The sequence below is a fragment of the Schistocerca piceifrons genome, chromosome 2 (genome assembly GCF_021461385.2).
Source record: "Schistocerca piceifrons isolate TAMUIC-IGC-003096 chromosome 2, iqSchPice1.1, whole genome shotgun sequence".
In the NCBI taxonomy this organism is placed as follows: Eukaryota; Metazoa; Arthropoda; class Insecta; order Orthoptera; family Acrididae; genus Schistocerca; species Schistocerca piceifrons.
The window spans coordinates 536,580,715-536,606,682 of NC_060139.1; the positions used below are offsets into that span (position 1 = coordinate 536,580,715).

At 37.7% G+C, this 25,968-nt stretch overlaps 1 protein-coding gene across 1 annotated transcript in view; it reads left to right on the top strand.

The window, feature by feature from the left end:
* The window catches only part of LOC124776501 (alkyldihydroxyacetonephosphate synthase), a 241,465-nt gene extending 218,648 nt beyond the window's left edge, over positions 1 to 22,817 (top strand). Inside the window, exons 9-12 of the mRNA XM_047251519.1 lie at positions 405 to 582; positions 1,994 to 2,124; positions 2,233 to 2,347; positions 21,522 to 22,817. Coding sequence (XP_047107475.1) covers positions 405 to 582; positions 1,994 to 2,124; positions 2,233 to 2,347; positions 21,522 to 21,850 — 753 coding nt within the window. The 3' untranslated portion in view covers positions 21,851 to 22,817. The remainder of the gene's footprint in view (positions 1 to 404; positions 583 to 1,993; positions 2,125 to 2,232; positions 2,348 to 21,521) is intronic.
* The last annotated feature ends 3,151 nt before the right edge of the window (positions 22,818 to 25,968 follow it).

Here is a 25,968-nt window from a genome sequence, read left to right on the forward strand (position 1 = left end):
CAGAATTTTTTAAACTGAAGTTGACCAAGGAAAAAATGTATTGCATTGTGTGTTGAACAACTCTTATGTTATCTTTTTAAATTAGAATGATATTTTTCATTCCCTGTGCCACTTGGATCATAAGTTCTTACATTCACATATATGGACGTAGTAAAAAACTTTTTTGATCTGCTTAGCTACATATTTAAGGTACATGCATAGCCTGCATATTATTATTTAGAAACAATGGTAGTAACAGTGAGAGCGACTCTTGAATTAAGATAGAAAACTAGCTAAGGTTTAGAGATTTAATTTTCTTCCCTTAGACTTGTAGTATTGGAATTATAATAATGTATTTTTAATGTCAATTTGTTGCTGTCTATGCACGTAACCTGACACTAATGAGCAATTTTACTTTTTTCTAGCGGTGCCAGCCTGCTTCTGTCCGCCTAATGGATAATGAACAATTTAAATTTGGTCAGTCATTAAGGCAGCCTACGGGGTATATGGGACTGTTGCTTGAGGGTCTGAAGAAACTTTACATCACTAAAATAAAAGGATTTGATTTAGATACCCTGTGTGTTGCTACACTGTTGTTTGAGGGTAAGCAGAATCCTGGCATTGTGTTTTAGTTGTTTATGTAATAACCATGGAGATTTTATGCATGCCTTTTTTGTGTGTATTTCTGCTTTATTGGTTAGTATAGCAACATTTGTTGAGGGCAGAGGCAGATATCTTGTATGCCCAAGATACTGTTTGGTGTATAAAAGCCTGTCACAAATAAAACTGTGAAGTTGCTAGAATAATATAACAGTAGTATCCTGATTAATGTACAATAGAGGAGTGTCACTTATAACTGTGCAGAAGTTGCAGATGGCCTGTCAAAAACTGCACTACACTGAGTCTACAACATTAATTATGATACTCTTGTGTTAGTAGTGGTGATGGTGGTAATTACTATGTCTAATTCATATTTCTGATGAACTGTAATTCCTAACCCATATAGCTGGTTATTATTTCTCATCATCCTCATCAGTTATGTAAAATGAATATAAATGATTTAAATCTGCTATTGACAACATACAATTTGCTTGTTAATGCATTTAGTACATGGCTGTTCTGTGATGTTTTTATAGTACTAAAATAACTTATCCAGGTAATTAATTTTAGGTATTACTGCACAATGTTCATTTATTTTGTTGTTCCACTAAAATGTCCCAGTTCAGCTCTTCTACCCCTGTTTCATCTTTGTTCTAGATGTTCATTAACCCTTTATATGCAAGGCAAAAGAAATTTTCCAATGTAACGAAATTGTCTTTGAATTTTTAATCATCCACAGTGTTTTTATTTAGTTTTACAAGAATCTCTTGCTTTTCATGATAAATAGTTGTAGACTGAAATTTCAGTTGTATGGTTCACTATTATTCTCATTTCAGTAAATAATTTTAAGCTTTCATTTAACTAATTTCCTACATCTTCAGTGATATGCTTCTCTTTGAAAGCTGATCAGTAGTAGAAATAATCTTACCATTGTATCTAACCTTGCAAAAGAATCCTACTGTCCAAATTACAGTTACCTATGAAAACTCGTAACTCTACCGGTAAGATGTACAAAACAAGAATAGGCTCTTCTGTTGTAAACATTGTTATGTTCTGGTTTAAGAAATGAGAATTATTAATTGTAACAAAATGCTTTGACTAAGGTAGTGCAGCTGTTTCACTGTTTGTCATTTTCTTAGTATGTCAGAAAATAGTCAGTGATTAAATACTTGTACTGAATCCCTCTGAGATAAAGATATTGGTTCTTGCGATTCTGTGGACTTAAAATGATCGTTATACACTATCTCCAGATTATTTCACAAATCTTGTAATCCATTATTGCATTTATGTAATGTATTCCTTAAAAACCATCATCTTCAACTGTAAAGATTCAGGTATAGTGTGATGTAACCTCATGCAGCATAAATGTGCTGAATTTTTACATGTTGCAGATTTTATTTAAAATTATTTACAGGTGACAGAAAAACTGTTGAAGCCCAAGAGAAAAGAATATATGAAATAGCAGATCATTTTGGAGGAGTACCTGCAGGAGAAAAGAATGGTGAAAGAGGATACATGTTGACATTTGTGATAGCCTATATCCGAGTAAGTAAAGTTTGTAAATGGGATCAAAGAATATTGCCTTATTCATAGTTCTTCACCGATATTGGCAATAAAACAAGCTCGTCCACTAATCCTAAAATTCTTTTACAGGATCTTGGGCTAGAATACAATGTAGTTGCAGAATCGTTTGAAACATCTGTTCCTTGGGATCGAACATTATCATTATGCAATAATGTGAAACATCGTCTGTCTCAAGAATGTCAAGGTGGATAAGTGCTTACTATATAATAAACATCAGTAATTATAAAATAATACCAGTGTTTCATGCTATAGTAAAGTTTTAACAGAATTGAAAATTTTAAACATTCTTCTTCACATAAAAATTTTACAATTCATGTTACCAAGTGAAGTTCAAGTAAAGTAGAGCTGCTTTTAAAATATCACTTCTTTAGTTTATATGCACATACTGCTTGTTCATTGGCATGATTTGGCAATACTCACGTATGAAAAATCTTAGCTACAAATGAAGATAACTTAGCGCCCAAAGTGCTTGAAATGGGGTTGTTTCCACCAACGTTCTTATGTCCATATTGCCTGTTATCACATATAAATTTAAGAACTAAACATGAAATGCATATAACCGTGGGTAAATTAAAATTTTTATACTACCATTACAAATAGCGTAATACTATTAAAATTAACTAATTTGGCATCCACTTAGACACACTTCTTTATGGAGTCCTACACAATTGTGTGTGTGTAGGTTTAGTTGCACAAAAAATTTGTTTGTGCTATGCTTGTTACACAATGTAATTCTAATTTTTGTACAAAGCAGATTATCCTTTTTACTAAAAATTGTGGTCTCATTCAAAATCTTCTGGTAAACCTTCCGGGATGTAAGTTCGTGGTCCATGAAACTCTTCAGCTCCTAACGTTTCATCCAGAGCTGCGCTGGACATCTTCAGAGGGGTGTTTCTCCTCCGGTGAGTCTTGCTGACTGATGGGTCGGACGTCTGAGAGCGACTTATGTATCGTAGAAAGTGGGCGTGACCAGAGTTACACGTGATATGCAGAGATAACCTTTGTCAGAAATAATTGAAACAGTTGTACTTAATAAATGAAAAGCACCAGTTTGGCTTTTGTTCTACAAAAGCAAACCGGCGCTTTTCATTTATTATAATGTTGTTCCACCAAGAACCGACAGAAGATTCTGTTAACAGTTGTACTTGTTTAATAAATGTAATTATGAGAGTTGTTAAGAGTAAGACTATGAATGTAGTCTTTTGTGTGTGTCACGGTAACTATTAACTTGATAATCTTCAATAAGAACTGGCAAACTCTTCTTGATTTCTTTGAATGCTCTGTCTGCAAATTCTGTAATTTAACTCTGCAGGTTTCGTAGGGCCATGTGAACCAAAAGTTATGTGGTCATAGAGTGAATCACTACTTAATTAAGAAGAAGAAAAAAAAAGGTGAAATTTAAAATCAGATAAAGAAGACTAAAAAGGTTTACAGTAATATAAATAATATGGTTTGGAACAAGGCCCTGAACTGCTACTAGGAACTTTTATACACAATAAAAGAAGTGTGCCACGAAGAAGCTTTTCCACTTATATTTGAGAACATGGCATTTCTCTCTCAAATTTAGAATATTTTTTGGGAATTCAGAGTTTCCCAGAAATACTGCTGTGAGTTGTGCTGCATGTAATATAATGTAGAGGTTAGCATCACTGGCTGGTGTGTACTGATTACCATGTCAAACCCAGCCACTAGCAATTATTTTTTATTTGAAATTTATCTTTTCTGTATGGTTCTTGAAATTTCTTATATCAGTAATGTTCATGTGTTCTGGAATATTCTGTGTGTATGCTAAGTACTCCAAAACATGTATATCAAAGTCGCTCCAATTAGGCAATGTAAAGGCCATCGCCTACATGGACTAGTACCAGAATACAAGGAGTACATCATTCCCCAGGTCCGTATAGTCAGGGGAAACCAATGGATTCCAAAACTACAAGAAGTCAGCTGCACATCAGGCACCCAACAGCCTTTTCTGGAGATGCTAGTTAGGACCCAACAAAATGACTGGAAGGATTTCACTTAGTCACCAGACAGAAAAAGTGGGATGACATGATGTGTTTGGCAAATGTGTATGGTGACTTTAATGGCATAGCCCAACAGTGGTTCGAGAGCAATGAAGGAAAGCTGAATAGCTGGGACAAATTCCAGGCCAAACTAAAGAAAACAATTGGTGACAATCAGCATCAAGCCCATATAGCAGAATAACAGTTGGAAAACAGGGTCCAGCTCCATGTAGAAATGATACGTCTTATATAACCGAATGTTTTGACCCTACGCCACATTGTGAATCCGAATATCACAGAAGCCAACTGAGTAACGTACTTAGTGAAAGGAGTCACAGAAGATGTGTAAAGGAAGTCACAAAAACCGAGGAGTTTCATCAGGTGGTGACAGCACATCAAGGAAAAGCAATAGAAAAGAGTTGGACAAAAGAAATATGATTGACTCAACTGTGAGAATTGTCAGACCAAGCAAGCAGAAGATAGCAGTCATGAATGTCAACCCTTTATGTTAGAAGGTAATAAAGAATGTTGAAGATAAGGGGTACCCATCTGTTGCACCAATCTTTGCCACCAGTTGAACATGCCAGGAAGAATGCAATCAACCAACTCGGACTTAGGCCATGGCTGTTAAATGACAACCCAGCACCTGACCAACACAGGCACAACCATCTCATCCATCAAGTATAATGGCTGCAGAACAACAGACATTTGGAGGACAGAGGACAACACTCCAGTATGTTTCCACTGTGGATGCCTGGGACACTTTGTACACTTATGCAGAGAAAGAAGATGAGTTTTAAATGACTAAAAAACAAAAGAAGTCAGCTATGCATCCCAGTCAGCTGCAGACAATTATAGCCAATGTGTAGAAAAAGCCATTACCTGATGAGGTCACTCCTGAACATACCATAGCCAATACCTATCTCCATACTTAGCTGCCAAGTTTAGCAAAACTAAATAAGGTGACCATTTATGGAGGTGAGACTGCCAAAGATGGAAATCCTCCATGGATGACGGTTACCAAGTGGTCAAGAAATCTCATCACTGCTGTCATGGGCCAATGTGCCCAGCCACTAGTTGGCTGATGAGCTTTTTCTATCGTCTAATTCTAATCATTGATTGCACGAGAAGATTATGTTCTGTGATACAAAAGCAATTGTGCTGAAGTTCTGAATACATCCAGCCAACAGGAGCACATATTACAAGAATAACTGTCAGTGACCGAACACAGCTTTTTGAATTTGTCATTTTAATAAAATGTAGTCAGTATGCCAGTGCTTGATTTGTGACAGTACACTTTACCATTAGCTCCAAATAAAAAAACTTAGATCCACAGATTTTGAGATATGGTATGACAGAACTTTTGCGATGGTTGAAGCGATGTAAAGAAATGTTGTATTCACACTTAAAAAGGCTTATAAATGTGTTACAATAGCATTTTAAGAAGTCTAAATTTCAAGAACACCCCCCTGGAAGGTAACAGTAGTCAAAACTCTTGTTTTTGCAAGTCAATCACTGTGGAGTGTTATCCTTGGACAGAACTTCTTGCAAGTGCCACAAGCAGTCATAGACTGTAGGTCAGAGCATCAGATTAAGCACACACAACAAATATTGCTCTAGGCAGTTGGTTGCCAGTGAAGACATTATCCTACCATCATTGAGATGAGTTGTGGTTGTCAGTCTAGATGGTGTGTTAAACTGTGAAGCTTTTTTTGATTACAGTAAGCTACTCATGCTCACAAATGAAATCTGCCTACCAGCAAAGATCATAAACATTACGGATGGACAACTAAAACTTTGTGTCACTAATTGTCAAGAGCAGTCACAACTCAACCCTGTAGGTATGTGTGTAGGAACGGCTGAACCAGTCCAAGATGGCAGCTCAGTGTCGTAGACAAAGAATTGTGCTCCACTACCACTACAGACAGTGCAGTGAAGGAAACCACTATCAAACTACCAACAGTCTGGCTTGACTGAGGAACAACATTGGCAAGTTTTAGCCATGTTGCAACAATTTTTAAATGCTTTCTTATCCAGGGTGGAGAAAAGATAGGCAATGCATTCAATGGTAAAACACTGTATCAACACTGGGAATAATCCACTAATTAACCATTTGCTCTTATTGGGTGTCACCAACTGAACAATGGATATTCTGGGAAGAAGTGGAGAAGATGCTTCAATATGACATTATTGAACCTTCAGAGAGTCCTTGGTCCTCTCCTACGGTCCTCACAAAGAAGAATGATTGCACGTGACATATCTTCATCAACCATCAATGACCAAAAAATCATGAAGAATGATGGCTAGTTGTTACTGTTCATTGATGACACCCTAGACTACCTGAAACAGTTAAGGTATTCCTTGACTATATGCAGGCAGTACTGGCAAATCAAGGCTGCTGAGGCTCAATGGGAAAAGACAGCCTTCATAACTCCTGACTGCCTCTAGTTATGCCATTTGGACTATGTAAGGTTCATTCCACCTTTGAATTTACGATGGACAACCTGCTCTTACTTCTTAAATGGGTGATGTGTCTTTGTTGTCGTTTTTTTTTAAGACATTTGATGACTATGTAAGTCACCTGATGACTGTATAAGACAGCATGCCTCCACCTCAATCTGAAAAAATTTGTCTGTAGCTCAAGAAATAAAAATCGTATGGCACCCAGTTAATGGCGATGGTGTCCATGCTGAACCGTAGAAAATACAGGCAATCACAGATTTTCTAACTCCTCTGCATATTGATGTCATCAGAACTTTTCTGGAAAGTGCTTGTACTGATAGTGATTCATAAAGGACTTATATACCAAGGCATGTCCCTTGGTAGAACTGCTACAATGAGACACCAAATTTTCCTAGAATAAGGTACAATAAAGAACTTTCCTTTTCATTAAGGAGGTGCTATTACCTCATCCAAACATTTTATGACAAGAATGCTGAGATAGGGCTTCACACTAATGCTAGTGATTATGGGATTGGTGCAGTTGTAGTGCAGATTCAGGAAGGTGCTGAAAAGGTGATAGCTTATGCTTCCGTAGTTCTCTTGGTGTCCAAGAGGAACTACTCTGCAATTGAGGAAGATTGCCTTTTAGTTCTGGAGTGTCATGGCTTGGTGTTTCGCAGCCATTGTTATGACAACAATGTAAATGGTGTGAAGAGTGTGAAAGTTATTATGAATGGGAGTAATGAATTATTGTATTAAGAAGAATTAATAAAAGAGTTCAACGTGGAATTCTTCAGAGTTGTTTAAGTAATTGGAAGAAAATCTCCACTCTTTTTCAGCGCCCAAACAAGAAAAGAGGTGACAAAGTCCACAAACTACTGCTTGGAACACCTGCCTGGTGGGTCTGAATTAGCAAGGCAGCAAAATAGGCTACCTCAAGAAATTTTATTAGTACATGTCCTCATTGAGGTCAAGAGGGTGACAGATTATAATTCCTACCAATCACACTTCCTTGAACAGAGTTTACTTGATTTGGTGCCCTAGAGCAACACTTGAGATAGAGGTACTGAAGGAAGGGAGCGGTAATTGGAACTAGATGACGTTGAGAAAACAAAAAATATGTCATTGCTCTGGGTAGCTGATGTCAACAACAGACGAAACACTATAGTATGCATGTCATGCAATTCTACGAACTGATTTACATTCACAACAAACATTAATGTCAATTAAATTGAGAAGAGAGAATTTTAATGAAGAGTTATCAGTGCTGCAAGCTACTTGAATTATCCAGTGATCTGTCCTCAGCTTGAAACCCAGTTTCCTTTTTTCATTGTATGGTTGGATAAACTAAGTTCACTGTTTTTGTATAGCGTGTCTAAACATAGTGCCTTAAGTTCTATTAAGTGCAAATAATTGTTGTCTATATTGTATGCCAGTAACTACACACAATATGGAAGGTGGTTTACCGGAAATATTAAAAAAATTAGAAGTAACACCAAAACCCAAGGGGAAGGGTTAGAAAGTTTACATACAACTGTGTCATCTCACCCAAGAAGTTACAAACCGAGATAATTTAAAGAATGTGACTTAGTCAGGAATGAGTTTCAAGAGGTAACTGATGAAATGAAATAAATAAAAGATTTCACTAAACATGAATTTACAAGCATTAATGAGAAAATGAGACGCAAAAGGATAGAGACATTAGAGCAGAGTAATGGATCTAGTGAGTATTAAGTGCACCGAATGCATTTATTAGTTTGAAAGATCTGTTACAACAATTAGTGGAATAAAAAGTACAAGAAAGAATGGACTCTCCTCATGTTATATGTAACTCTGTGGGGGTTAATATAGAAAATCAAAGGGAGTTTCAAAAGCTCTGGGATGAATTAGAAAAAAAAACTGAAATAGAACTTAGCAGAAGGCAGACTACTGATAATATTGGTATTTCGGGATATTTGTTAGAGGAACTACAATCAGGAACTGGACTGGACTTGCCTAAACAATTTCCAAAATTTAAACCAGATGGGGAAGTACATCCAGACTTTTTTTATGGTGTTCTTCAGATCTTTACCCAAGAAGTGGGAAGACTCAAAAAAGATAATGTTGTACTCAGTTAACTAGTAGGTGATGCAGTGGAATGAGAAACAGCACAGGCAGAGGATTTCAAGTGATGGAAAGTTTTTCAAAAGAAATTTAAAAGAAAGTACTGGTCATCAAGTACACAAGAGAAATTGATGTTTGAGTTATTAGATTATAAATATTATAATAATACATGAGGTCGTTATAAGAAATACTTTGAATGGCATTTCACTGTGTTGAAATACTTGGACAGCTCATTAGAACTGACACATTTAGTAAAATTATTAGTAATAAGACATCCTTATTATGTAAGAAAGGAAGCCTGGTGTTGGTGATGGACAAATGTTAATGATCTATTAACTTTTATTGAAGGATTGTATACACTAAATAAAGAATGAGGCTACTACACACGGGGGGGGGGGGGGGGGGGGGAGGGGGGGGGGGGAGTCACATGAATGACAACAATGAGAGTGGTCATTATCCAGATAAGTTTCTGAAGAAAAAGGAAAGCAATTTCTGTCACATGAATAAAAAGAACCACAATCTAGGTAATTAGGTGGGAAATATGCAGAAAAAATGTACAGTCACAAATATTTGAACCTAACGCAGTTAGTGCTATAGACAGTACTGTCAGTTCTAGCGAGTCTTCTCGAAATCAAGGACCTTCGTAAAGAGCTTACCCAAGAATCAGAGCTGAAACATCTCTCAAGCCTCCATAATGATGAAAGATGCTCACGAGAATTGAAGGAAGTTTATTTTATCAATTGTTAAGTTTTGGATGTCATGCTGTGGGAAGAATGGTTTGTGGTATATGCAGGTGTGGTGAAAGACTTGGGCACATTACATCTACAAGGTGGGATGACGAGTTAGCATCTCCATCTGCTGTGGGGGTGCTTGTTTCTTGACTTCACAGCTGGGAGGTGTTTTGCAGCTACAGAGAAAAGGCTTGTAACAACCGCCATGCAAACAGTGTGATAAGCAAAATCTAATTAATTGTGAGTTCAGTATTGTGAATGGAAGTACTGAGTAATTGTGTTAAGACGATTTCATTCAGGATTAAAACATGAAATTCTTTCAGATTATTTCAGCAGTTTGGAAGAAAATCCACACTGTCTTTCAGCACCCAAACAACACAAGGGGGGATGAATCACAATTATTTGGTCCTGCCTTGCAAGTTCGTATCAGCAAAACATCAAAACTGCCAACCGCAAAATATTGTATTAGTGCATGCTATCATCAAGGCCAAGAGGATGACAGATCATGTTTTCCACCAATCACACTTCCTTGACCACAAATCACTTTACTGTATACCCTGAAGGATCCATCAGGTCAATTGATGAGATGGACACAGGCTTCAGATGTACGATGCCACAGTGGTACATGAAAACACACAGACACAAGGACTCTGATTGCCTTTCAAGGAATCCTTTGATGGAGCACAGCAAAATATCAGTACTCGCTGGAAATGGCATTGCTGATGGACATGGGGAAGATCCAGCATTGCTGAAAATCATAGGAGTCCTGAAGAAGGTGGAGCTGACCAAAGGAGGATTCCAGTTAATGAACAGAACATCATATAAGAGGAACTATGATCCAGTTTGTGGAAATGATTGCTCATTGTCCCAGCACATCCATGGCCAGCTATCCTGAAGGTTTTCAATGCCGCTTCAGAGTCTCATCTTCTGGGATTCGTGGTGACTCTAGACAGTATCGGATGCAGGAATAACTGGCCAGGTCTCTACTGGTTTGTTACTCTACGTGAGCCACTGTAAGGAATGCCAGTAAAGGAAGCACATGGTGCAATCACCTCTGGGGCATCTGGCACCAATTCCCCTGCTGTAAGCTATTCCAGTGAATTAGAATTGAGCCCTTGTGCAGGTTCCTGAAGTTGACAGACAGGGATCAATAGATAATAGTCTGCATTATCTGCATCACTCACTACACTGTCACCAAAGCTGTGCCTACTGCTGAAGCTTTGGAAGTAGCGAAGTTCCTTGTAGAAAATATCATTTTGAAGCACGGAGTACCCAGAGAGGTGATCTCTGTTCATGTGGAAGTTTTAAAGTTGAGTCTAGTATCAGAGGTAATTTCACAATGCAAACTTATTTATAAGATGACAATGGTCTACCAGCCACAAATGAATGGCCTTACAAAACACCTTAATAATATGTTGGCAGATGCACTCTGCGTGTACGTTGATGTCAAAAAGAGAGATTGGGGTAAAATAATGCCTGTTGTGACAGTCGCATATAACACAGAGAAGTGAAACACTACAAGCTTCACATTGTTCTTTCTGTTCCATGATCATGAGGCTTAAACTATGTCATGTACATTGTTCCCATTTCAACTGCACAGTACTCAGAGTGACTACGAGAAACATTTCTTCACCAGGGCAAATAACCAATAAATCTGGATAGCAGATGGAACGTGGACACTCAGAGAGGAATGAGAGCACTATACATGATGCCAAGCCCCAGCCAATGAGGTACTGCCCTGGGACTTTACATGTCTTTTTGTGGCTGTGCAGGAAGTGGAACTATCAGAAAGGTTACCAAAGTGCTACTTTGGGCCATATTGTATCCTTCGTTGCTTGTTGGAGATCACATACGAAGAAGACAAAAGTGCAGACACACAATCCATGTTTGAAGACCTATTACAGTCCTGGAGCACAGATAGATGATGTGTTCTTTTCATCAATGAAACTGAAGACCCACTTGATGACAGTGAATCTTCAGTAGCGAGGGGAAGGAGCTACCTTTTATGATCATTATAGTGAAAATTATGTGATAACATGATTACAATGTGAGGATCAACCAATGCTGCTTTGCAGAGGACCATTAAAGAGATCTAGATCCAGGTAGCTGTTTTAGGTCCAATGAGAGGGAGGTCACTCTTTCTGCAGGAGAGCGAGCAATGCCATAAGCTGTGCTGCATGCATTGTAGCAAAGCACTTAGCATCATTGGATGATGTATTGTGTCTCACTAGTTCAAACCCATCTAGGAGGTTCTTAAAGTTTGTTATTTCTGTAATGTTTGTATATTCTGGAATATTTTAGGTTTGTATAAATAGCAGACACCCCATCCAGGGTGGTGCATTCTCTTCTGTCTGTACATTGGTGTCATAATAAATGCACTTTCAGCGTTAAGTGCTGTACTTTATCGATGACTCAGTTTTGAGATGTGGATTTGATTGTGATTACAAGATAACAGCTTGATACCATAAGATATAATGGAGTGAAAGTAAACAATATTTGATGTTTCAGTATCAGAAATAGTAGAGGTAACAGCTTTTAGTCTCTCCCAAACCCTCAAAATTGATACTTCCAAATTTAAAATATTAAACTTCTCATGATGTGGTGGTGCCCTCTATGCACTGCATATAAAGTGGACCTTCACAGCCCAGCAGCCAGTCATTGACTCACCTCAGAAGATGTTGGCTGCAGTTGGCAAGAAAATGTCAGGGGGAAGAATTTCTACTGTTCAACCACAGCCTCTTAGCCCAGAAATTTTAATTAACAATGTTCAACTTCACTAACTTGACCATCTTGTGATGATGAAATTTCATTTCAAGAGTTCCATGTCAGAAACTGTATGCATTGTGTTGTTCAGTTAAGTGTCAATCTCTTTCCTGAATGTTATGAGCTAAGTCATGAGCTACTGTTATCTAGTACCTTTCCTTCGAAATTATTTAAATTACATTTCATGTCTTGCACAATGAGTCTTGTTATCTGAAGGTAGAAATGTTATTGAATCACATGCCATGTTTAGTAGATAGCTATTGATACCAGTTAAGAAAAATTGTGGACAGAATAGAACCCTATATCTCTCACCCTCCCTGAACCATTGTTCTGTTTTTCAATTATTCTGTTATTTTCCAAGTAGCTCACAATCAAATACTTTTGTTATGTCAGAGAAGGTGCCTAATGGTACTAGCAAATCAGTTAACGCTATTAGTTCCTGACATACAGAAGAATAAATTGCATTCTTGGTGTATGTTCCTTTCCTGAAGCCAAACAAAATCTGATGGCTCATTATGTATACTGAGATGTGTTAGTACTCCCTTATTTCTACCATCCCAAAACTTTTGAGAACATTGGTAACAAGAATATTGACCTGCAATTGTTTACATTATCTTTTTCTCCCTTGTATAAAGTGTGTTTACTGATAAGTACTTTAATTATTGGGAAATTGGGAGCGTCTGAAAGAGGCATAGTAGATGTAACTGAGTGCAGGACTTCCATATGTTGCACTGCTCTTAATAAATGATATTTAATCATACTCACAAGCATTTTACTCTTTGGCAATAGAATAATTCTTTAAATTTGTTATTTGCTAGTTCCCTGTAACTGCATGTGACACTGTCTCAGAATACTAGATTTTAAATGTTCTGTGTACTTGGTGTATCTATAAAATTTGATTTAACTTGAAATCTATCAACAGGAAATAATTATAGAATGTTATTTGATCACTGATATTATCATTTCCACACACACACACAGAATATGTGAAATGTTGAGTGTCCACATTCTGCCCTGATATTTATGTAACAACTGATCTTATGGAATTGTGTTCTGAGAGCTCCCCTTTGTCTTGACTTAATGCATTATTTTAGCATGTCTTTTTGCATTCTTTAATGCTTTGCCATGGGCCTATTGATGTGAAATTCTGAACTTGGCAGTGACTGTCCTTCACGTAATGATGCAGCTGCCATTTTCTCCTCCGTTAATAACTGTGTTTGTGTCTGCTTCATTTAATGAAATGAACTGTCAAAGAAAATGATGGAGGTTTGATTTCAAAAAGCAAGTTACACATTATTACAGCTTTAAAGTGACACGGATACTTGATACTATTTTTCAGAATAACTATGGTCAGAAACAGTTGCTCGATTCCTCGAAGATAGAAGTCTACTACTTGCTCACAGGACCATATGGCAAGTGCTGTGAGGGCATCCTCATCACTGCAGGGTATACAACTGCCACAATTCAGCTCCACCATTGAATGGATATTGTTGTCTGTGATCAATGTTGATGCCCTTCCTTTCTGATCAGCATCACTCATGCCTGTGTGACATGGTCAGATTGGTGGCACCATTTCACTGTGGCTTGACACAAAATTGCATTTGGTCCATATCCTGTACTACCAGACTTTCACAGTGAATTTGTGTGCAACTAAGATGTTTTGCCCACAAGACTCATACTGTCCCACATACTTCAACTTTGGAGTATTTTTCCAGTCACTACACCATTTCAACCACATACCGTGTTGCACCTGTTGTCCATACTGTAGCAGAACTGTGTCTGCAGGAAACCCAAAACATGTGTTTTCTTCAGAAAATGCACCTCTTTTCTTGTGGCAATGGTCTTGATATGGGACAACATCAGTAACTTATTGTCTGAGGTGCCTACACACACTATGAGCTTACAGGCCATTACTAGTATTTCTCACAATGCGCTCTTTCAAATACAAAACAATCTCTGAAGAAATTATCTATAACTGTGCTACTGTTTTCATGTGAGAGTCGATAAATGAAGAAAACTTGGCACATCTTATGACAAGGTTCCTGATTCTGACCTAGAACCTTTGTGCCTTACTTTATTCATGTATTTATCCACAAAATCGCATTCATGATCAGGGGTACAGGTTATAGCAATACGTAGCTGAAGGAGCATAAACCTTTCTGTTCCATACATTCGTAAATAATATGTGTGCTTTAAAGGGCAGAATATACATTTACATTACAATAGTTTCTCAGCAGCAATCTCTGTTTTAAAGCACAATGCCAACAAGAGAATTATTATTATTATTATTTAACCACATACATGTTTAATTCATTTTTGACAAAATTGAAGATACAGGTGATATAAGTTAAGTCTCCACGAATTCTGCAACAGAATAAAAACAGTGCTAGAGCATTGTGTTGGTAACTTTCTTTCTGAAAGATTTATTAGTATTTTGAACTGAGCAAGGTAATTTGTTGTGGAATATGCTGCCCTTGTGTGTCACACTGCTGTGGCATTTACTTAGTCTTTGTATTGTCAGATGAATCTTATCATCACCACAGGTTTGATGATCATGCACACCATTATTTCCAGAATGAGATTTTCACTCTGCAGTGGAGTGTGTGCTGATATGAAACTTCCTGGCAGATTAAAACTGTGTGCCGGATCGAGACTCGAACTCTGGACCTTTGCCTTTCGCGGGCAAGTGCTCTACCATCTGAGCTACCCAAGCACGACTCATGCCTCGTCCTCACAGCTACTGGCGGAAGTAGTTTTAATCTGCCCGGAAGTTTCACGCCATTATTTGTTTAAAAGAGGTGGAGATTCTTATTTATAACTGAGTCTCTGCAATGTAAATGTGTGGATCAGGTAATACTCCCAGTTCTTTAAAGATTGGCTTGGTAGGTGTATGTGGCGGTACTAGAATCGTGATCTTGGCAATTCAGTTTTGCGTAACAAATATTTGCTTATGTGTTATTTCCGAGAAAGGAATGCCAGAAGAGATGACTGAGTTAACTAGTGCCAAGTACACAGTTCACAGGCATAGCAGAGGCTATTCAGTTTACACAATAGTTTATCTGTATGGACACAGCTAGCATTTCCAGAGAAATATTTATTGAGTGTATCACAAATATATTTGGTGTCTGTTGTTTGTTGGCCATTATATTGAAGAGATTCAGATGTTTCCAGTTTTACGTCAGTTTGTAAATTGTTATCAGAATCATTTATGTAGACTTTATATTCTTGTTGATTTGCTTTAGATAGTAATTTATGGAGGACCTTCTTGTACAGTTTGAAATAACTGCGGAAATTTAAATTATCTGTTTTTATACTATGCTCATACAGTGACCTCTTGGTCCTACATGACATTCTTATACACTTGTGATCCAGCTATTATCAGTTTTCCTGGCTAGATGTTGTACTTCGATTTGTTTTACTGGGAAGGCTGTATTGTAATGAAGACCCAATACGTTAAGGAACAGTGTTTTTTTTTTTTTTTATCTACATTACCTTCCTTGTAAATAATATCTCAGGATTTCAGTTTAAGTAGATTTTTTTAAACATGTCAATATTGTTATTGTTTTTGATCTGCCTTCTGTGGATGAAAGTAGGTGATGACTTATCTTCTGTTTGCCCTAAACTAAGCTGTAACAAGGTACACTGATGGTCAGACAGTACATTGGATAGTTCACAGCTTTAAAAAATGGGAGATTTACTGGGTCCCGGAATATTGCATCTATGCAGTTGCTTGAACTGCATGTTATTCTAGTTGAATCCTTTACTATGTTCTGGATATGAAAAGTTGTTAGAAGGTTAATGACACCACTCACTGTACATGAAGTATTACCAAAATTTTTTAAGATCACCACATATGATCTCCTTAAGGATCAAATGTCAGGGAGCCAAAGGCTATTTACAATTTGTACAGAAACCAGATGACAGTTATAAAGAGTAGAGGGGTATGAAAGGGAAGCAGTGGTTGGGAAGGGAGTGAGACACAGTTGTAGCCTATTCCCAATTTTATTAAATTTGTATATTGAGCAAGCAGTAAAGGAAACAAAAGAAAAATTCAGATAGGAATTAAAGTCCATGGAGAAGAAATAAAAACTTTGAGGTTTTCCGATGACATTGTAATTCTGTCAGAGGCAGCAAAGGGCCTGGAAGAGCAGTTGAACGGAATGGAAGTGTCTTGAAAGGAGGATATAAGATGAACATCAACAAAAGCAAAACGGGGATAATGGAATGTAGTCGAATTAAATCGGGTGATGCTGAGGGAATTAGATTAGAAAATGAGACACATAAAGTAGTAAAGGAGTTTTGCTATTTGGGGAGCAAAATAACTGATGATGGTCGAAGTAGAGAGGATATAAAATGTAGACTGGCAATGGCAAGGAAAGCGTTCCTAAAGAAGAGAAATTTGTTAACATCCAGTATTGATTTAAGTGTCAGGAAGTCATTTCTGACAGTATTTGTATGGAGTGTAGCCATGCATGGAAGTGAAACATGGATGATAAATAGTTTAGACAAGAAGAGAATAGAAGCTTTCGAAATGTGGTGCTACAGAAGAATGCTGAAGATTAGATCGTTAGATCACATAACTAATGAGGAGGTATTGAATAGAATTGGGGAGAAGAGAAATTTGTGGCACAACTTGACTAGAAGAAGGGATTGGTTGGTAGGGCATATTCTGAGGCATCAAGGGATCACCAGTTTAGTATTGGAGGGCAGCGTAGAGGGTAAAAATCGCCGAGGGAGACCAACAGATGAATACACTACGCAGATTCAGAAGTATATAGGTTGCAGTAGGTACTGGGAGCTGAAGTAGCTTGCACGGGATAGAGTAGCATGGAGAGCTGCATCAAACCAGTCTCTGGACTGAAGACCACAGCAACAATATGATCCCCTTGCCTTTGGACTTGGAGAATGGTTACTAAAGCCTGTTGTTATGTTAGGCTGCTTGATTTCTACAGCACAATGCTCAGAATGTTTCTCGATATTTAGGTGGTCAGTTTTGTTTGAAGTTCTGAATACTGTGCTATATGTAACAAGTATTTCTATGTAAATGATGTTTTGAGATGTACATGATGTTAAAGTAAAAATCTATTTGAAGTTTATCTACTTCATCTCTTAATTTCTCTCCTGTTTTTATGAGACAAGCTCACTAATCCTTGTGGTCTGAATTCCCCATTCACTGAACTACAAGAGGCATTCAGTAAGTAATGCAACACTTTTTATTCTGAAAGAATGTTGGCTTTACTCACGATTCTATACACCATATTGTTCCCCACTCTTGTGTATTTCATCATAATCTCCACTCATTGTATGCAAGTATTCCTGCAGAGTACATCCTTCATTGGGCCAAACAGGTGGAAGATAGAAGGTGTGAGATTGGGCTCTAGGTGGATGAGGAAGGACAGTCGAGGAAGCTATGTGAGCTCCTCCATGGTGCACAACTTGTGTGAGGTGTTGCATTGTCATGGAGAATGAGAAATTCATTTGCATTTTTATGGCAATGAACACAGTGAAGTCATTTCTTCAGTTCGGCAAGGCTAGCACATTACACTTCAAAATTGATTGTTGTACTGTGAGGGAGAACAGAACCAGAATAACCCCTTCAGGGTACCAGAAGACTGTTACCATGACTTTACAGGCTGAGCATGTGGCTTTGAACTTTTTCTTTGGAAGAGATGCTGTGGTGTCACTCCATGGGTTGCTGTTTTGTTTCCGGTTCAAAGTGATTAACCCATATTTTAACACCTGTGATGATGTTCAATAAAAAATTATTACAATCAGCCTCATAATGCGCAAGCAATTCCACACAGAGAGTCCTTCGTTGCTCTTTATGGTCCTCTGTTAGGTGACAAGGAAACCAGCAGGTCCACACATAATATCCCAACTAGTCGATGAGTGTGTCAGCAACCACTATCAGAAACATCCAGTGGAACAGCGAGGTGTTTGTGATCTGCCAGTCACCTTAAATGAGAGTGTCCACAGGTCCCAATATTGCAGGAGCCACAGCTGTGCATGGTTGGTCAGCACATGGGAGAAAGATTTGTGCGACCTTGTTGCAATGATGACAGACGCCTCACCCAATGACTCACCATGCTTTTGTTCACTGCCAGATATCTATACACTTTCTGCATACACCTGTGAATACCTGTCATGCTGTGGTTTTCTGCCAGAAGAAACTGTCACAGCTCTCCACTTGGAACACACCTCCATTACAGACATTTTGAATGCTATGATAGTGCTACCACTTAGCAGAACTTCTTGAAATTCTAGGGGCAGAAGTGGGATTTTCCATGACATCCCACAAAAAATTCATCATTTTTTCAACTGAAATTAGCTAAAAAGAAAAGTGTTGCATTACTTATTGAATATCCCTTTTAATATCCATTATTAAAGAAATATTCTTGAAGAAGGTATAAATCTTGACTGCCTGTATGACAAGTCTGCAATCCCTACCAAATCCTTACACAGTACCCCAAAATAAGATGACAACATCTTACTAATCCCTACATTTGGGTTAAAAATGCTGGTGATGTGGTACCCCATACCTACCTTTGCCTAATAGTCTTTCTGTTAACTCCAGTTGACACTTCTCCACTGTTTCCCACTGTAGCTTGCCTGGCTTCAATCTGGCTTTCTGTACATGTACCTGAGTGGCACAGATTCTCCCTTCCTGTTCTTCTATCAGTTTGCTCTTTCATTATGTCCTGCAAATCCAGGAGAGGGCTTCACTGGCCTCCATGCTACATTGCCCACAGTGAAACCACTTACTATAAAGCTCATTCTGTGAGAAGTCATATAAAAGAACTAAATCCTTCCATAGATCAAGCTGTAATTGTTGAAGTGATGAACACTCTTGAAATTGTGTCATTTAGTAAAAAAGAGGAGAGAGGTGATATGTGACAGATATTTTGAAGCAGACAGACTGCGATATGTGTGTGTGTGTGTGAATAATAAAGGTAATTAGGATTATGATTTTTATATCATAAGAGGAAGACCCAACGTTCAAAGATGATGATCTAAACATAGATCTGGATTATGTTGTGCAACAGACTTTTTTATAGTTGATACTGGTTTTCAATTGCAAACTTTTTGTGTAAGACCTTGATTTATTAGTCTCAATGGCCAGTGCATGTTGCAAGGAAAATTAACAACAGGCATAGTCCTTGCTATATTAGGCAAATTTGAAGAGTTTATCCTTCCCTGGATGAATGGATTGTTACCTGAATCAACAGTTACTTCTGAGGCATTTTACAAGACCAAAAATCTGCATAATTGATCTAAATTTAAGTCAGTGCTTGGGCAGACAAACACTGCATTCATTAACTAAATCTTCTGTGAATTTAATTTTATCTAGCCTTTAGTTTCTATTTGTCACACATGGGTTAGTTTATAATGTAAATGGATAGATAAAAAATCTACTAACCAACCGTGACAGGGAACACACACACAAAAGGGTTTAACTTTCGCAGGCTTTTGGCGCCAGTGGCTCCTCCTCCTGGCAAAGAATTGAAGGGGAAGGAAGAGGGGGGACGGAAAAGGCCTGGAGGGGTTTAGGGAAAGGGGTACAGTTCAAAAAATTCAGCCAGAACCCTGGGTCAGGGGAGACTTACCAGATGGGATAAGGAGAAAAGACTGATTGTTGGAGTTTTATGGTATCTTAACACAGAGGCAGCATATATTATTTCTATTACTTATGAGCAACAGCATAAAAATGGAAAGTTTTGTTAATGACATCTAAGATGCCTCAATTTGTCTTTTGACTAAACCATGACCAGCATTCACAGTTGCACACACAAGTCACTCTGGCCATTGAACAACTGTTGAGACAAACTTTAAATAACCTTACTAAGAATCATCACTTCATTTTCAGTCCCTAAAGAATTTAGTGCTTTTTATATCTCTCTGCCTGACTCAATTGTGGGGTAATTTGCTTCTTCTGTAACAGGAGGGTTAAGTTTTCAATATTTTGATAGCCTGCACCTCTTTTATGATTATTCGGTGATTGTTCACTGCTGTGTAAAACTACTCTTTTTCTGTCCACACAAAACCAGTGGCTAATGAACTTTAGTTTTTTTCCATAATGAAATCAATGAACCTGTGGTCAGGTAGCAAGTTTTTATGAGTATCTAGGATGGATACAAGCATTCTGTTTCAGCATACTCTATACAAAAATTAAATTATTGTAATTAAATGTAGAGAAAAGGGGGCACACAGGAAAGATAAAGAACTATTTGTAGGTTAATTTAGTCAAGCGAATAATTTCCTCAAAGAAATGTAAGCAATTATTTAGGTCCTCTGGCCACAAAAATTAAACTACTATGGAACAATGCAATACCATTCATTTCAGTGGTGGTATTCTGATGTCATGAAAAATTTGAATAAATAATGTTAATTTTCATTATTTGCACAGTCTTAGTAATACTTTAAATGTCTGCTTTTTGGCAGTATTGACATGCATGTTAAACAACTTGCAGAAAATAAAATATGGTTCCCCATGAGTGTGTGTGAAAATTGAGTATGTTTCACAAAATAGGTTGTTGGCCTACAGAAAAAAGAATAATTATTTGGAGTTTGGAAAGAACAAGGAAGACTGGAAGGTGAGGGAGTAGCTGATTGATCAGGCACTAGGTTAAAGAGGACTTGAAGTGTTATTAGGAAGGGGGCATCCAAGATGAGGGGTAGTTAAAGTACATTAGTAAACATTGTGCCAGCTTCAGTTTAGAGTTGATGTAACCTGAGAAAGTGAAAGATAAAGATGAAGATGGCTTAGTCAAAGAAAAAAAAATGCAGTTCAGAAAAAGAATAAAAATGGAAGATTCAGTCACAGAGGAAAGGTGCGTGTGTGCACAGGTGCGTGCGTGCACACACACACACACACACACACACACACACACACACACACACACACACACACACACACGGGGGTGGAGGGGGAAGGGGGGGGGTCAGAGAGAGAGAGAGAGAGAGAGAGAGAGAGAGAGAGAGAGAGAGAGAGAGATCATATCATTGTTCTAATGGGACCAGCAATTGGTTCTTTGGAATAAAATAATACGTTTTTTTAAAGAATACAAAATGATAGGAGAGTGTATTAGCAAGGGGGAGGCTTACTGAAATTTGTTCTTTTCATTGCTTCTAACAGAAAGCTAGGGTCCTTATTTGAGGTGTCTTCAATCTGTCTTACGACGCATCCTGATGGAAGCCACTGTGTCAATGTTTCCTTTGTATGAACAGTGGCAAAGTGCTCCTTTTTCGATTATTTTGTATTCCATCCAGGATTTTCTATTGTTGTATTAACAAATTTTTTTTTTTACTTATGTTCCAGATCATGGAATTAAAAAGTTCCTGATATCGTGCCGTGTTACCCAGACATATGATGCAGGCTGCTGTGTGTATTTTTACTTCGGTTTCAGCAGCAAAGGACTTGCAGATCCTCTTGCAACATATGAGTTACTCGAAGAGCATGCAAGAGATGAAATCCTGGCTTCTGGGGGCAGTATATCACATCACCATGGTGTTGGCAAACTACGTGCTAAATGGTTTCCTCATCAGGTGTCAGAGACTGGTGTTGAACTGTACCAAGCAACCAAAAAAGAACTTGACCCTAAGAATATATTTGCAAATGGTAATTTAACTTTCCGCAGCAAACTTTGAAGCACAAAGTATCCTGAGATTTGTCAGTATCTGATGATGTGAAGTTGTGGTCTTGCTATGTTTACTGATAAGACTAGTCAATGTAATGTTATTGAAATGGTAAAAGACAGTAGGTTTGTGTTATGCGAAGTTTTACAGAGAGACTGTGTGTGTGTGTGTGTGTGTGTGTGTGTGTGTGTGTGTGTGTGACATTAGATAATGTGTATACTGCTGAATGTAAATCTCTTGCTGCTGCTTTTGTATTATTAATCATTTGTTTAGCTATTTTAAAGGAACATTTTTGGCAATTGTGCTGGCCAGAGTTAAAATACTGGCATGGACTGTGCTGTTTTTCTTAAAAGGAGTCACACCTTTTGCAATACATGAAGAATAGAATTCACTTCTTACCTGATGGGTAAAAGGAATTCGTGTAACGTGTCTCCAATACAGAATTCCACCTGTATTTTAAAAGCAGCCTCCCAAGTTTAACTTAGCTGAAAACCATAATACGTGCCTATGATACTGTTTGACATGAGTGTTTTTGGAACTGAACTTATAATGCAGTTGTACTTTCTGAAAATGGAAAACTGCCTAAAGAACTATTTTTGCTTCGGTTGTATTTATAATTTCCAGCAAACACAAAAGCAATTTCTTGTTTGGAACTAGTGCAGCAACTCAGAGGTCCAGTGTGGACTGTAATTATCTTTTGGCAATGAAACTTGGTAGACATTCTAATGCATTAATGTGGAAGCGATTTGCACTGGAGAAAACTTAGTTCCAAATGGCAACCAGTTGCTAGCCTGGTGCTGTGAATGCAAGAGAGACATATACAGGTGGACTAGATATGGGATGTGGTCAGAAAAAGTCAAACAAATGAGAAAGGCATAATGTTGATTTTATTATTAACTGCCACTTACACAATTTGTTCAATGTAAGCCCTGGAGACGTCGATGAGATGCCTGGAGACGTCGATGAGATGCTGTACAGCAGCAGATTTGCACCTAGTGGCCAAAATTGGAACTAATTTTTTTCCAGCATAAATTGGTTCTGCACTAATACATTAGCATATCTATCAAGTTTCTCTGCCATACAGTAATTACAGCCCGCACTGGACATCCAGTAATGGCACTTTAATAATAACCACCTGGTGGTTGTTGAAATTAATTAACTTGTGTTCCAGATAAGTGATTGTGATGAAAGGGGATGGAATGAGAGGTAGGTGGGTGTAGAAATTGCATTATCATCACAATTATTTTTTGTCTCACACTAACCCGCTCAGTACTACATATTTATGCGAGGCAGTTCCTTTCCCAATCTTCTGCCCGCATCTTACACATAAAGAAAATGTAACAGCATTTATGAGGTGTTTTTGAAGCTTTGAAATGGTTAATTCTTCATGTTCGAGGCAGGAGGGTGTGTAGAAGAGTAATATGAAATAGAAAATTACAACCAAAGCAGTGCAAAGGGCTATTAGATAGTTGGAAATTATGGTCCCATCTTCTAAGGGGTTCTGAAGAAAAAAGAAACTTTCTTATCATGAAAGGCAATTTTTCCCTCAAAGGAAAGCTGCCAGCCTCCAAAAGATTAATTTGGAACATCACGTAGTTTTACCACTCGAGGGTCTCTTTGATGTGGTGTAATTACCTTTTCCTGCCATGACAACTAGCTTACCCATCCACTAATGCAGGCAGTTCCAATCCTCAGGCGATAAAGATTCTTTTTAATAGATCATCACCAAAAAGTAACTTCTTAGAGCCACTCCCCATCATTTATGTCATGATGTAAACAAATAGCACACTAAAAGAATTAGTCCTTATTTGAAATGAAATGGTAGCAGAACCACACCACATGCAGAAAGGTGGTTGAGTGGCAGCTGGTTGCCACTCAACAATCTTCCTGCATGTGGCAAAGGAAATACGGACTAGCACTTTTAGCGTGCTATTTGTTTACAACATGACATGAATGATTGGGAGTGGCTCTTAGGCATTCACCTATTGCCCTTGTTATGTGCATGCACAAACTGTTTGGTCACCCCTTGCCCGTGTGCACACAGAATATGATACATGTGCTATGGCCTGGCTGCAAGACTACCTCTGCATCTATTGTTTGCCCACATGGGTCCAGCAGCGGCTCAGGTAGGCGTGTATGCTGGAGCAGCCTACACTAAAGGATCAATTAGTGTTTAATACATAAGCTGACTTCCAGTGCAGCTAGCTTACACATATCACTTGTAGGAAGTATTGCCAGAATTGATGCTCATCTTTACAAAAAAGACAGTGTGGATGGAATGGAAACACAAATCTGTGAATTTATAGTCAGAGGTTCACCTGCTCAGACACCAAACCATATTAGATGCTCTTCATTGTAAAATCTTCTAATTACTGACATGCAATTTGCCCCTTACTATAATCTTCTTGTAAAATGCCTAGGACAGTTGTATATGCGATAACTGTGCTCTCTCTACATATGTTAATAGAAATTTCTCTGCCTCGTGATGGCTGGGTGTTGTGTGCTGTCCTTAGGTTAGTTAGGTTTAAGTAGTTCTAAGTTCTAGGGGACTGATGACCGTCGCGGTTAAGTCCCATAGTGCTCAGAGCCATTTGAATCATTTTTGGTAATAGAAATTAGATTATCCTGAATTAGGAGCATAGAGGATTGGCATTGTGATGTTTTGCGTTGTTCCTCACTGTTCATCACCATTACAGGATAACCAACAAGTTAAGTACAGCTGGTGAATGTACCTTTGCATATTGTGTGATATGTTGAAGAGGGAAGTTCAGTTCGAAAGAACTGGTTGATTGTCGTAAGATATGATGCACAGTCAAGACAATGTTTTCTCATTTGGGAGGAGTGGGGTTCAAAATCATCTCTGGTCATCCTGATATAGTTTTTGTGCCCTTTCTGTAAATCATGTCAGTCAAATGCCAAAAACATGTTGGCTGATATTCTACCTCATCCTTCTCCAATTTAGTGTGTTTGCACACAGCTTTTAGAGTGTTTCTAATTTATGTTGCCATTATTTGTTTAAAATCAGAGCTTGTCTTCAGATGGAGGCATACATTTCTTGTACATAATATATTAAGTGGCTTTGATGTGGCCTTAAACTGGTCATGACCAAAAAATGCATAGATTTTTAATAATTTGTAAGTGATCATTATGTGTAGTTTCTTTTCCCTCTCCCCTCCTACTCTCTCATTATCATCTCTCTGAACAGTCAAGGAGGCCTACAGCTGCCACAAATAAAATGTTGCGATTTAGTTTTCTACCCTATTTACAAAGTGGCAGGATAAACTGAATATTCATTGTGAGTGAATGTGTTGAGTGTGCGAATTGTAGAAGAAATGTATGTGAACAGAATACTAACTTTTTCACATCTATTCTTAAATTTATATGTCTGGTTTTTTTTTCGGTTTGGGTTAAGAATGGGGAAAAGGAGTAGTACATCCTCGGAGTAAATGATTATCGCTGCACTACTTTCTTCTCAATAGTTGAAGAAATATGAGTATCTGACTCTACTGTGTTCATTTTGCCACATTATTTTGTTGATGAAATGGATACCTACCCTTTAATTTGTCAGAAGATTGTGCATATTTGTGAATAAATCTTGTACTTGCCAGTTCCACATCTTAACATACAGTCTGTTTGGCAAAACTAATAAAAAAAAAAAGAAGACATCTGTCACAAGTTACTTGCCACATACATTGCGGCTTTTTCTTTAAAGAAATGTCATCTGGAGTGAGCTATTGTCATTAATTTTATTGAAATGACATTTTATGAATGTGACAGAGTTCTGATTTTACAGCCTTAACATAGATTTATATCTACTGCAATGATATTGTAATTCTGAAACCATATTTTAAAAATATTACCATTATTATTGTAGAAATCCTTCAAGATTTACTTCTTATCTATTGAAATTAGCTTTGTGTGTGAATTAAACATTATTATTGATTATTTGCATCACAATATTTGTCTTATAATGTATATTTATATAAAATTATTAGGTTTAAAAGTTAAGTGTATGCCTTGACAGATGCTCTGTTTGCCTCACTATATTTCAGTTATATGTTTAACTGTGATGTAAACTCTGCCGAATGTAGTACAATTTCTAAAAACTCATTTTCTTTACACTTAGTTTG